General features: G+C 40.3%; 2 protein-coding genes across 2 annotated transcripts; one reads left to right on the top strand and one right to left on the bottom strand.

The window, feature by feature from the left end:
* Positions 1–8: 8 nt before the first annotated feature.
* On the bottom strand, positions 9–4,836 carry ptchd3b (patched domain containing 3b). The gene is made up of 4 exons (XM_030403463.1): positions 4,074–4,836; positions 3,535–3,656; positions 3,305–3,450; positions 9–2,397 (listed from the first exon to the last, which is right to left on the bottom strand). Exons 1-4 carry the CDS (start codon positions 4,803–4,805, stop codon positions 866–868), a joined length of 2,532 nt encoding a protein of 843 aa, XP_030259323.1. The 5' UTR covers positions 4,806–4,836; the 3' UTR covers positions 9–865.
* Positions 4,837–5,889: 1,053 nt separating this feature from the next.
* Positions 5,890–12,930, top strand: LOC115573229 (ras-related protein Rab-18). Its single transcript, XM_030403927.1, has 7 exons — positions 5,890–6,104; positions 6,516–6,571; positions 6,682–6,743; positions 7,768–7,840; positions 9,912–10,030; positions 10,637–10,703; positions 11,378–12,930. The coding sequence occupies exons 1-7, from the start codon at positions 6,037–6,039 to the stop codon at positions 11,548–11,550; spliced, it is 618 nt and encodes a 205-aa protein (XP_030259787.1). The 5' UTR covers positions 5,890–6,036; the 3' UTR covers positions 11,551–12,930.
* Positions 12,931–13,985: the final 1,055 nt, after the last annotated feature.

Below are 13,985 nucleotides of genomic sequence, written 5' to 3'. Positions count from 1 at the left end.
GGGTCACTGAGTAGGAGGCTACTGAAGATTTATTTATCTCTTTTCTAATTTTTACAAAACAGTACGTCACTGCACATTGATACAAATGAAACAACATGCACAAGGTTTACAGATCTGATGCATTAAAACAGAATATGTTTAGAATCAGTCACTCTGTTCCTTAATACGACACAGAAGTAGTATACAAGAAATTAAAAAAAAATAAGAATTGAGGTCGAAAAGAAAATAAACAATTTGATATACAGTATTCGTCCTCTGTGTGTTTTGAAGTGGCTACTCAAATTTGTAATGACCAAAATAGAGAAATGTAGGTTTTATTTACTTTCACACCATGTGGGCACACACACACACAATACAATTTATTTTTGTTGATCTCGAGATACAAGCATTTAAAAAAATAATTGCAGACACGACCATTCTCAACTTTCAAAGGTTTTTTGCTTCCATACTTGACTTCCATAAGCAGGTCTTGTAAACTAGACAAAAAACATATCAACATTCATAGGCTATACAAGGCTATGATCTGCTCCAGCCCAGCAGGATTTCACAGCACATGTCCTAGTGACGCCAACCCTTAAATGTCAGTCAACAGCTGCCATGGGAAAGGCCCCTCTTAGTTCGGAAGTTTGTTCCCTTTGTAGTGTTTCTTCCTGTGGTGCCGCTCTCTGCTGTTGAGTTTTGGGGGCTCAAGGTGAGGTTCAGAGAAATTAAGGGGAAAACACATATTAATGAGGAAAACACACTTCGACACAACACCACAATGTTGGGTTAATGTTGGTTGATTGTTGAAAATTGTTAATTATGCACAACAGCTTATGTTTCTGTACATAAAAAGAGTGAGGAATTAAAATGTAATTTTAAGTTCCTAAATTGGTCCTTCACACCACTTCCCACAGGCCCCAAACAGCGTCAGAAACACTGGAATAAACAGTAAACCATGGAGCAGCCCAAACGTGATCACAAGGAACACAATCTTAAAGAACGTCCTGAAGATGTAACTCCCAGAGGTGGAGAGCACCATCACTCCTAAAATAGTGGACAGTGCTCCTTGCAGAATCGGGTAGCCTAAACGGGCCAAGGCATCCGTGGCCTTCTCGTTGACATCACTCTTGGGGCTGGAGACAAAAGAGTAAGAAATATGAGCTGAGAAGTCGACCGAAAACCCGATGCACATGACCAGGTTGATCATGGAAATGGAGTCCAGGTTTACACCCCACAGCGCCATGAAGCCTGCCACACCAACAATGACTGAACAAATTGCAAAAGCCACCCATAGAGAACAGAGAGGACTGGGTATCAGGAGGAGTGAGACGACTAACATCACAACCACCGCCACCAGGATGGTTTGAACGGTGTTGTCCATGATGACGGTATACTGGTCGAAGTAGATGAAAGCAGGGTGGAACACCAGGAGCACTGCTGGACAATCCTCCGCTGTTTTCCTGAGTGTGGTCATCATGTTCTCCACTGCGGTTCTATTGAGCGTCTGAATGAAAAAGCGGGAGGCGAGAATCTCATTGTCTGTGGTCATGTTTATGTCTTGTTTGAACATGGGGTTGAGCTCTAAGAAAGGGCGCAGATGCGTTTGGAAAGCCTCCCGAGAACTTATGTTTAGATTGGTCGCATTTGCGTACCGCTGAAAGGAAAGAAACCAAGCGAAGGTGCTGTTGACAAAGTTCAAACTTTCAAACTTTGAAATGCATGAATGCAGATGCTTCCGTTCAACCTCATCCCAGTAGAGCAAGGGCTGCTTCACCGCAACCATCACATAACAGCTGTATTCTGAGAAGTGCTGTCTCTGATCGTTGTAGTAACTGATGATGTAGGAGTCATCCAAAGCCAGATTCTTGATATCGAGTCCTTCTTTTAAGATAAAGCAGCCGTAGATGCTAACAGCCAGATAGCATGCGTAAATGACAAACACACATGCTTTTACCAATTTGTGGGCCAGAAATGGTCCGTAGAACCGCTCAAAAATATGACTCATGAGCTCAGTTTCCTCCTTTTCAGTCATTCGATCGTAACTCCCTCCAACGCAGCAGATGCTGGAAGCTCTACAGTTGCTGGACGGTAAGTCCTCTGGGATTTTGGCACAGCTGAACCAGTGCTTGTTCTCCGCTTCCCTCTGTCCGTTCAAAGCCATGCACGCCCCCAGGAAAGTGATGCTGTACAGATAGCAGAAGCATACAGAAATCCCAGCATACAGGCAGAAGGACCGGACCGAACCAAAGGGCGAGTTGTAGCCCAGGAAGAGTGCCAGGGCATCGGTCAGGGAGGTGATGGAGATAGAGACGGCAGCGTCCCTGTAGGTGTCAGCCAGCCGGTCGGGGACGGTGTTTAGAACAAGGGTCCTCTGCCAGCAAGAGATCATGATGAACATATCGTCCAGTCCAATACCTTTGGATTCATTCAAAGTCAGAGGAGAGAGAGATTTTAAAGGTCCAATATTATGTTCAACTTAATGTTCATAGTTTTATTTTCTGCGTCTATCAAATTTTTATTACATGCCTTGATGTTCAATAAAATATACATTTCTCATACTGTCCATTGGCACAGTGTCTCCATTCATTCTCAGTCTGAAGTTTTTCTTGTGCTGTCCATTATATAATACTTTATAGTTCAACAACCCTTCACAGTTATCTGGTGACCTATTGGGAAGGCCGATCCTCATCAATTTGACTGATTATCTTTAGGTGGAATTTTGAATACAGGAGTTTTACTTGTTATTGAGCTGAAGTTGTTCGAATTGGCCACCTGTCAAATGTACACTCCAAACAAATGGGGGGTGACAAAGCACCAGAGTAGGTGCTAACTGCTGTTAACTGTATATCTCTGATATCTCTGCAACAAAACTGTTATTTAATCACTCTCCGTTTTATAACTTTGGTTGATTTTTTGAATGTTTTTAACTAACATTCTTACACATTGCACCTTTAAGTAAAGGATCTGAATACTTACTATCTCTAGTCTCTAAGGGGGCCAACGGCTAATGTTTGTCCATTGGTCCCCTGATTGTTTAATCCATCAACGGGTGCATCAGTAGTGTGTATTGAGATTATGAAACATTGAAATGTCTTCAGACAAGTACATCTGGTCTAAAAAATGTGAACTAAAACATATGACATAACAAATCTGTGTTACAGTAGGTGTTGTTAATCTCTCTTTTTTATTTAAATCAAAACAGTTGAATGAATGCTGTGTCATGTCACTGATTATTCTACTTCTTTGGTTAACAAGGTAAATGTTTCATGTACTTTTTGAATACAGGTGGATCTCATGGATCTGGATGTTGGACAGGACTTACCCAAGATCATGAAAGGACAGGAGGCAACTGTCATAACAAAAGGTTGATCTAGCAACAACAGCACACCGAAACCGCTCAACACTGCTAGACCTGTGGAGAGCACTCCACAGGCTGCCACCCACACCTTCGTCCTCACATTATCCAACCTGAAAGAAAATCAGTGATTAGACAGAGCCGTGCATCCAAAATCCATTGCATAACATTTTTGGATTTGCAGATGTTTTACAAACCTCCAACATGATATGATGGAAAATGTGATGGCGATGGCATAGGTGATGGAGAACAAATAGACGACCGAAGCCGGAGATTTTTCAAATTCCCACTGCATTGATGTGGAGGTTGAGTATGACACCTGGAAAGATAATCAGAAGCTGCTTAATGAATGAAAAGCTGATCATTAAAAAGGTGCAATATGTAAGAATTGGCCACTTGTCAAATTCATGCTTAAAACAAACGGGTGGTAGCACATCACCAGAGTAATGGCTAACTGCTGCTAACTGTAGCGGCCTTAACTAGCTAGCTCAGTTAGCCATGCAGCTAGTGGCTAAGACTGGGAGCTTGGGGACCAAGAAAGTGTCAGTGTTTACATTGCTAACACGAGGGCTTTATACCAGCAAGCCAGGTGATTAGCAAGCTAACTTCAGCTATCACAGCGAGCACAATACATAGACAGCATATGGACAAAACAGCTATTTTACACATTTTACACATTCATTTACACTTCTGACATATTGCCCGTTCAAAAACAGTATACTGTGATTCTGCTTACCTGAATGGAAGCTGATGATGCATTTGAGACCAAATGAATGAAGCTTTCCAACCAAAGATCAGTTTTTGTTTTATTCTCTTCATGTAAATAGTAATGGAGCTGTATGGCTTTGGCCCTTTCAACAACTGAGCTCTCCTTGCACAACGTCACACTCCCCAGACTTAGATATAACGCAAAGCTCCTGAAATCAGAATAATGCCACGGAAATGTCAAATTGACTGTGTCTATATTGTTGGCATTGTATTGAATGATACCTAAAATGTCATTAGAGGTGCAGGATCCCATCACCTCCGCACAAACATCCACATATTCAAATTCCTGGTTGTCAAACTGCACGACCATACTCTTAACTCTTGAGTCCAAGTGGAGGATGTCCTGAAGTGCCTCCACAGTCAGAATATTCCTGTCACTTGTAGCTATCAGAGTCGCATAGTTTCCATCCGTGCTCAGTCTTAAAGGTGAAAACATGGAATAAGTTCCTGGAAAAGTTTCCTGGATGTATTTCCTCTCCAACTTGGCTCGTCCGTCGACAGGTGTGAACTGCTCTTCGATGTTGTTTGACATTCTGTCCTTTAGGAGATAAAATCCGCTCCCCAGACAGGCTGAGAGGATAAGGGGGGTGATGCAGAACAACCAGGGATGAGATCCAATAAAATGACCCAGCAGCTCAAAACAGATGCGTAGAGGTCTCTCGATGCAGTCTGTGCGGAGTCTGGCCATCATAGTCGGCATTGAGAATAAAAAACAATTTTATGGGGGTAAGAAGAGCTGCACCTATTCTCACAAACTGCAGTGTAACTAAAAAGAGTTGTGAGTACTCCCAACCAGCTGTATTTATAGTGTTGCAGACTCTTTTCAGCTGCTTCATGAGATAAGATTTGCATAATAACAGGGTGGCAGATGAGGTATGAAGAAAGACTCAGTCAGAGAGTCTGTTGAGGAAACAGGAGGTGTAATATGGCTCACTGGTTTTATTTCAATACTTACTGTCAGTGGTTAAAAACCGCTTAGCCCCCAGGTGATTCCTTCTCATGGTTGAGGTAACATTAAAATTTGGGGCACTTGAGGACTCAGTAAATGTAGCTAGGACTCAGAACAAAGAAGCATTATAATGTGGATCTTAAGACTATTCAGAGATCTTACCTGTCAATTGACAGTAATTCTCTATTGTAGACTTCCACTCCCTCCACTTCTGCTCCAGGGTATGAGCACAAGAACTCACTTTATTGCCAAGTTAGTTTTCACAAGAAAGGAGTGTTGGTAATTTGATGCGTAGTGGTGTATAGGCAAAGACAAAATATATATATATATATATATATATATATATATATATCTATATATATATATATATATATATATATATATATATATATATATATATATATATCTGTTTTAAAATGAAGAGGCTAGAATGTGAAAATACTGACTAGAAGAAGTATATATATATATATATATATATATATATATATATATATATATATATATATATATATATATTAATCACTTTTGTTATTTTCTATCTTGTTTTTCATTTTTTTCAGTTAGTTTAATTAAATGTTACCAAAAATACAAATAGATACAGAAAAATGACAGGTACAAAACCCAGTCTATAGGAATATGGTAATACTGGTAACATACTGATGTTATTTTATTCAATTTTATTTCACTTTATATTACTTAAATTAATTTTGTTTTACTTTATGTTATTGAAATTGATTTTAATTCATTTCTTTTATTTTAATTTGATTATTATTATTTTTTTAATTTTATTTTATTTTCCACCCCGTGACAGGTAGCGTCTAGCGTCGTCCACCCCCGTGACGTCACGCGTCGCAGGTTTGCCGGAAGTTGCGTGAACAGCAGGCTGTCACCGGAGCTGCTAGCGGACTGCTGCCCTAAAAACAAGTGAAATTTAAGAATAAAACCGTCGCCAAGGGCAAGTCAAACTAACTCCTACGGGAACATGGACGAAGACGTGCTGACGACTCTGAAGCTGTTGATAATTGGCGAAAGTGGAGTCGGGAAGTCCAGGTTCGTCCCTGTATTTAGCGAGCATTTAGCTAGCCTGTTGTGAGTGTTGATATTCTTGTTATGTAAGTTTATTAGCCGCTTCTCAACAGCTGTTGCAACAGCTAGCTGGGAATGTTGTTGTCCTTTTTTCTTTCAGTTCAGGCCTAATACTTACTGCTAACAAGCTGACAATTAGGTGACACATGACGTCACCTTCACATATGAAGCTGTAAAACTTTTCCTTGTGTGTTTTTTGCTGATTTGAGATGATGTTGCTCATCTTCAGACAGTTGTCAACATTGAAACTGTACAGTTGTGTTAATTTCCTTGTTACTTACAGAGGTAAAGGCTGATGGGGCCTCTAGTCAGCTCACAAAAGCCCTTTGTCCTGTTCGCCCTGCTTATTTCCATGTTATCTCTCTTCCCCTGCAGTCTCCTCCTGAGGTTCACAGATGATACTTTTGATCCAGAGCAGTCGGCAACAATAGGTTATACACACATCCATTAATGCACATTCACTGATAAATGGAAGGTGTTTTAAATTGATCGTTTAAAGCCGTTTCTCTGTCCCTCTTTCCTCTTCGTCATGATTGAGCAGGTGTGGATTTCAAAGTAAAGACACTCGCAATCGATGGGAACAGAGCAAAACTGGCCATATGGGTAAGGCTGAAGTACTTCAGGCATTGTCTACAGTTTGTTTGTGTTGTCAGGAAAAACATGATGAACTACGGTGTTACCCCACAAGATGGTGACATTGCACAGCCAGAATCACTGAAAGAATCTGAAAAACAGGTTAAACCTCCTTTCATGAGGCATAAAGTAGGCCTGTCCTAATGTCCCATGAACACAACATACACAGCAAGGCCACCACCTGAGCCCTAAACACTACCATGGCCTTTATTATGTGTGAAGTCACATGGCCTGAGGTAAACATGGCTCACAGAGTACAGTAAGCAGCAGTTTGCAGCGACTTTGGTGGTGCTGCCCGTATTCGTTGTATGAAGTAAATTCACCAGATGGCCAATTCTTACATCTTTAGTAGCAGATCAGTAATCTGAGTCATTGGAGCCACGTCTCCCTCAGCTTTCTTGCTTGCTCACTCTCTAAATTTGTAAAACAAACTTTACTTTATTTTAGCTAAAAAGAAATGTCTAGCATTTTTATGTAGAGGGCGAGTAAGAAGGAGTATTTTATTAATCCTTTATGGAGAAATGTAGTTTTTTCACTCTGTTGTTATTTCTTTTACATACACAGGCCAAAAACACACACACATACACACACAAATGGGACCTTTATGGGACCGGCACACATTATTGAAGAGATGTCAGAGTGAGGGGGCTGTGTTGTATGAGGCACATAGGAGCAGTTAGACATTCAATGGCTTGCCCAAGGGCAGTTAATGCTGCCTGATGTGTGGCGTATAAATGCATTTACACCTACCTAAGATCTGAACACAATGCAGACCAGACTTCCTCCAGATGTGGGCCGGCACACCTGATCACATTCTGATCGCGCTGCATTTACACTTTGCATAAATCCAGATAATGTGTCCGGATACAGCTCACATTGTAAAATCAGCTGTAAATGAGATGTGAGGCTTAGTAAGGGGTTATAGTTGGTCTTAAAAGTTTGGTATCATGGAGTCTTTATCTGCTATTGATCTCTAATGTCTTTACTTTTGCAGGACACAGCTGGACAGGAAAGGTTTCGCACCCTGACACCCAGCTACTACCGTGGTGCACAAGGAGTCATACTTGGTAAACACTGATGCTTAAAAAGCTGCACAACACGTTTATTACCGGACCTAGAGACAATATTGTCTCTCCACTTTATTTCCACATGATCCTCCCAGGGTCAAGGACATACTTGCTGTGTCTCAATTCAGGGTCTGCATCCTTCGGAGGCAGCATTTGAAGGCCAATTACGTCACAACGCTGCGCGAAGACTCACCCAATTCGAAGGCTCCTCCAAATGCAGCCCACAAATGCGGCCTTTTCCCTCTTTTTGGAGGATGCACCGCTACCGTCCTTCGTGGCCTCACATACCCCAAGATTCTTTGCGCGCCCAAAAAAGAAGAAAGAAAGAGAGAAAATGGCGACATCGCATGACGTAGATAGTCACTTCCGCGGGCCTGGGCAGCAGAAATTGTGACGTAAGGGTAAAACATCTGGTGACACAACTAGGGCTGCAACGATTAGTCGACGTAATCGATTACGTCGACAATAAAAATTTGTCGACACGAAATTTGTGCGTCGACGCGTCGTATTTATTATTGTTATTATTATTTATCATCATTTAAAAAAAAGAAAAAGATTTCAGCCGGAGCAAATCGCTTTAGCACCGCTACTAGAATGCGCACCACAGTGAAGCATAGAAGCAGAAGACGGTTCCGCAGAAGAAGAAGAATATGAATGATGGCGGAACATGTTGAGGAGAGCAGGAAAGCGAAACCAAACACGTCCAAAGTTTGGGAGCATTTTCGGGCGGTAACCTCCCATCATCAATATATGACATTAAATACGTGTCACTCTGTAGTAGAGCTCAGATCGAGCCCAAAAACATCAAACCCGACCCGACCCGGTGCACGTTGAGTCCTGGCCCGGCCGGCCCAGCCTCAGTAATGAGTAATCCACCGCGTTAAAATTTCCAAACCAGTAATCAGATTAACGTTACTTACTCAAGTCACTGTGCGTTACTATTATTCTGTCATTTTCCTTGGTAGAAATATATATTTTTGCTCTCTTCTTGCGTCTCAAGAAGTGATGTCACGTGTGCGAAAAGTCACGTTTTTAGCATGAGGAGAACTCACGTGTACACCACGCAGCGACAAAACGACAATGGAGGGAGGAGAGAGATTTGCCCTTTTGTAGCTGGAAATACATTCATTATTTTGAGTTATTTGAAAAAAAAAATAGCCTACAAACCTACAAGCACATCATACTGAAATGGATTTGCATTTTTAAGACATATTCATCCATTAGTGTGCAACCAAAAAGTGATTTATTAAATTTCATAGTTATTAAAAATGCAACAGATCTCGAATGACAACAAGTGTGGTTGTGCTGCCCCATGTCATCAGCCAAGAGGCCAGCTGGAGACAGGCTCTTTAATACATTCATTGGCTAATAATGTGTACAGACGTTAAGGGTGGCCAGTAAAATGATTCTGAAAAAATAAGTCAAATTTGCAAATAAGAGGTTTCTGTCTGACAGCAATGATATCAGTAATAATTCATGTGTAGGATATTAAGTCGGTAAACAGTAATAATATAAATTGGATAAAACACTGAATAGCAAACCTCCACTTAATGCAATGATTTATAACATAATAATTCATTTGTAAGATATGTAATCAATTAAAAACGGTAATAATTAGTATTAATTAGTTCAGTTGACATATTAAAAATCCAGTTGTGTTTCAAAAAATTATGTTTTCAAATGCATGTTTCATGGGTTTTTAATTTGCTCTGAGAATATGAGGTAAAACCAAAGTAGAAACAGATGCGAAATAATCGTGACTAATCGAAAAAATAATCGATAGATTAGTTGACAACCAAAATAATCGTTAGTTGCAGCCCTAGACACAACCAGGTAATGCTCCAAAGGCTAAACCGTCCCATTTAACAATTTAACAACGGCTGACGCGGTTAACAAGGTCTCTCCGAATGACTCGCCTTCAAAGACCGCAGAGGCCGAGTCCTTCGAAGGATGCAGACCCTGAATTGAGACACAGCAACTGTTTGTCACTTCTTGCTTGTAAGGAAGATGTTATTGTACTTAAATCAGTTCATCCCTTTAACTCGTCTTTTCTGCTTGCATGTTTTGACAGTGTATGACGTCACAAAGCGTGACACTTTTACCAAGCTTGAAAACTGGCTGAATGAACTGGAAACCTACACAACACGCAATGACATCGTAAAAATGCTCGTTGGGAACAAAATTGATAAGGTGAGTGTGTAGCTTGGGCCAGTTTGACACATAGAATTAATTTAAACAGTTCTCCTTGACAGATCTTGGATTTCTAGTCACTAATGTACAGGATATTAAGTATAAAGACTCAGTAATGTCTTTTAAAGGAGCACTATGTAGTTTTGGGGAAGAGATTTTAATCAGAAGAGAAAGATCTTTATAGATGATATGTATCTATATATCTATATATAGATATATCTATCTATATATAGATAGATAGATAGATAGATAGATAGATATAAAAAATTATAGTTAAATAAAATAAATAAAATCATAGTTAAAGTTTTTATTGTCAACTCATTGATAGTGTAAATACTCAAATTCGGTTTGTTTGAATTTCTTCTCCAAAAACTACATAGCGTCCCTTTTTAATGTGAACATTGCATATGTCATATATTCATATTGTACCTCCAACGTAATTGAAATTGAAAAATTCAAATAATGCAGCACCAGAAATGCTAAAAAGTGTTTTACAAAACTCACCAGTATATGGTGTTGTTAGACTTGTGTTTTACATGATGATCAAACAACATGTATTCAATATAGATCAAATAACATTCAGATGCCCGTTTATTTTTTTTTTAGGATGACCAGGAGGTGGACAGAAATGAGGGGTTGAAATTTGCTCGGAAACACTCTATGCTTTTTATTGGTAAGTCTCCATGTTGCAGTCAGATCAGACGTGGTCAGACATGGTCGTTTAAACTAATACAGCCATGAAATGAAACTTACAGCCTTTAAAACGTACCGTGCTGTGCTCTAAAGTCAGAACTGTAATTGTGCAGTTGGAAACGAGTGGAGACATCACTCGGAGAGTCGTGCGTTTAGTTTGGGCTTGTTGCATTTTTGAGTCTCTGCTGTCAGAGCTTAACTGAAAGATGCGGCCACTCCAGAAGAACTGCATTATGATTAAAATCTAGCGGGCTTTCATTTTATTGGATCCATGTCTACACGTGTTCCTGATTCTCATCTCCAATCTGGGAAATTAGGTTAACGTTTCTGTGGAGTTTCCATTTTAGAATGGCTAAATTAAGGGGTTTTGAAGAGGGCTGGGCAGGAAGATGTCGTGGATTGAATCCGCTGCGAGGATGTCTTCATCCCGCTGGACATCTGCTGCTTCCGTAATGAAGTCATTTCATACTTTATCTTCATGTTTGTCAACACATATTTTTACATCTCTGTCATGAGTTTGATTGTATTATAAAAAGAAAGATGTTCTGCTCTGTTTTGGATTTAAAAGCTGACGTGCTGGTTTCTTTGCGAGTGCTCTGCAGTTTTTTTTTTCTTAATCTCATAAATCTTGGTAACTCTTTTTCCTTTGTACAGAGGCCAGTGCGAAGACCAAAGATGGCGTACAGTGTGCCTTCGAGGAGCTTGTGGAGAAGATCCTGCAGACGCCCGGGCTTTGGGAGAGTGAAAACCAGGGTCAGAAGCTGCGTCTGGGGGAGCAGGAGCAGGGCGGTGGCAGGGCATGCGGAGGATACTGTTCCATACCCTGAAAACTGGACAGAACCAAAAAAAAAAAGAACACCATCCTGAAAGGAACGACTACGGACCAGAAACGGAGAGGAGAAGAGAGAAGGAGAGGGAGACAGAGAGGTGGAACTTTAAAAAAAAATAGTTGGAGAGGTTCTGTTGGTCGAGAGGACTTTGCTGTTTGCACACTTCCTTTTCAACCATCACCTGTCACCTCTTTCTTTTTAAAACATGAATGAAAGGAACTTGGAAAAAAAAAAGCCTCTCGCCTATAAGGAAGTATAGCATTTTAAATTGACATAACCATGCAGAGTGTGCGTCATAGGAGTACATGTCTGGTCTGAATTTATCCTATTGGCAACAGTGATTCTGTTGTGCATTAAGGCATCAGGTTGATAGCATAGTGCCTATAACATGAACCAATTTGTAGATTACAGTACAGAGCTTGTCAAATTTTACTCCCAGTGAATTATTATAATCAATGCAAAAAAAAAACTAGTTTCCTGTAAATGTTGGCTCATATGTAGCTGAGTTAAAGTACAAAATGTTCCACTTCATGTGTATTTGAAAGTTTTTATTTCGGGCATAACACGTGAATTGGATGGAGGGCAGTGGTGGAGGAGACTTGTTATGTTAGCGTTAACGTTAACATCAGAACACTGTGAATGTCAAATAAGACATTTCACAAACACACTTTTACAGTTACTGAGCTCATCTTTGCTGTTAGCCTAATCAATTATTTGTTTGATGGCGATTTGCATCAAATTCTACGTATGTACAGAAGCGCTCAAATAAACGGACGTCCTTGTTTTTTTTCTTCTTTTTCCTCGTTCCGTGTAAAAAAATCCAGGACAAGTAATCATCTTTTTGTTTTTTTCTGATTTTCTTCAACCAAACCTGTCTTTTTCCTCGCATGTCTGACCTGGACCATAACTCCCACCGCTACAAGTCTAAGGTTTACAGTATTTAAGACTCTTACAATAACATATACTCTTTTAGTAACTTGAGTAGCTCTGGCAAAATGTAATTTAGTCTCAGCTTGACCCCGTAAGCTTGTTTTCTCCCCATTTATTTAGCAGTTCCTGTGTGAAGTTGTGGTCTCTGTAACGTCCCACTGACTTATTGAAGGCATTTCTCACACATGACGGTATGAGAGCATTCCTAAGACCTGTTTGATGTATTGTTGCTTATTTGTTTGAGTTGTTTTTTTTCTTGTTTAGAATCATAATGACCCTTCCCTCCCCTGTACTTTTCCCTGTTGCCTTTGCAGTGCACCTATTTAAATCATACTGAGCAATATGTTAACATGATATCTGCCTTAACATTGAATGGCATTTGCTTGGGTTATGGTCCAGTAACGTTTGTATTGTTTCAAACTGAAATAAACCACAACCTCAAGATGCTGTCGCTCAAGTCTAATCATTTTTTAAGTGCCATTTTTGAGCTGCCATTTAGTTTCCATGTAGTGTCGAAGCCCACCTAATCAAAAGCAGGTTTAGGGTGGGATCGGGAGTGAGGTGCTCTTTCCATAATACTTTGTTGATGACGAGCCTGTCGCACATGCAAGACTGAAAACATTCCTTGCACAGAATTAAAAAAAAAAAAACAGACCAGAACTGGGACATGAGTGGAAAAATCCTGTTAATCATGTCTAGTAGAATGGTCCCAGAGGACAGATTGTGATTACAAGCTTATGTTTGGTGTTAGGATGTCCCCAGATGGAACAAGATGCTCCCCACAAGTCTCTCTCCTCAGAGTGGCAGAGTACCAGACATTCCCTCGAGGCTTATCGTGTTCTCTGCATTTCCACTAACATAAGTTTTTTGGTAGCTGACCCCATATTGAGGTCATGAAATTCCTGAGATCTCATTTAACATCAAAAACAGATGACAGTGGTGTTTATTGTAAAAATGTTTGCCGCTGAGGAGAACGAAGAAAAAACAAGATTCTGCTCAGTAGTCTCAAAGTATTTGTGAGCGACTTACCATAGTCCTTCATTACAATACATTTCCATTTCCGCATTAATTGACCTTTAGGCCATTTGGTGGCAGCCAAAACGAGCTGTAAACAACACTGATCACTTTTAAGTTGATACAGGAACATGTTGGCTAGCAGTAGCCTATGTACTATGGATTTAATTAAGTAAAACCCGAAAATAGCGTTGGACGTGAGGCCACGCTCATTTCAATGGAAGCTGCTCAGTGGTGCACGAAAGCAAAACAGTTTGACCTCCTGGATGTTAAATTACCCGGGTCTTCTGCATAGCTTCTGCCTTGTGGAGTCCTTAGCGCTAACTTTTGGTTAGCCCTCCACTTGACTGAATGGGAAAAAAGCATTTAATCATGGCGCTCCTCTAGACTTTCCACTGTGACGTAGAAAAAAAGGTATCCAGCATTTTAAAGTCGCTTCTTTCTAGCATATAATGCTGCTAATACAAGGTTTTGCCACTGTCAAACTG

This window comes from Sparus aurata, chromosome 21 (assembly GCF_900880675.1).
Source record: "Sparus aurata chromosome 21, fSpaAur1.1, whole genome shotgun sequence".
In the NCBI taxonomy this organism is placed as follows: Eukaryota; Metazoa; Chordata; class Actinopteri; order Spariformes; family Sparidae; genus Sparus; species Sparus aurata.
The sequence above is the reverse complement of the archived record's forward strand: the minus strand, read 5'-3'. Positions and strand labels throughout refer to the sequence as shown.

What these genes read in the sequence shown, in the direction of transcription:
- ptchd3b (XM_030403463.1), bottom strand. Translation starts at nt 4,805, where the DNA reads ATGCCGACTATGATGGCCAGACTCCGCACAGACTGCATCGAGAGACCT. An exon ending in CATCATCAGCTTCCATTCAG is followed by an intron (nt 3,657 to 4,073) that starts GTAAGCAGAATC and finishes TTATCTTTCCAG; the next exon opens with GTGTCATACTCAACCTCCAC. An exon ending in TCCATCATATCATGTTGGAG is followed by an intron (nt 3,451 to 3,534) that starts GTTTGTAAAACA and finishes ATTTTCTTTCAG; the next exon opens with GTTGGATAATGTGAGGACGA.
- LOC115573229 (XM_030403927.1), top strand. Translation starts at nt 6,037, where the DNA reads ATGGACGAAGACGTGCTGACGACTCTGAAGCTGTTGATAATTGGCGAA. An exon ending in AGTGGAGTCGGGAAGTCCAG is followed by an intron (nt 6,105 to 6,515) that starts GTTCGTCCCTGT and finishes CTTCCCCTGCAG; the next exon opens with TCTCCTCCTGAGGTTCACAG. An exon ending in TTGGGAACAAAATTGATAAG is followed by an intron (nt 10,031 to 10,636) that starts GTGAGTGTGTAG and finishes TTTTTTTTTTAG; the next exon opens with GATGACCAGGAGGTGGACAG.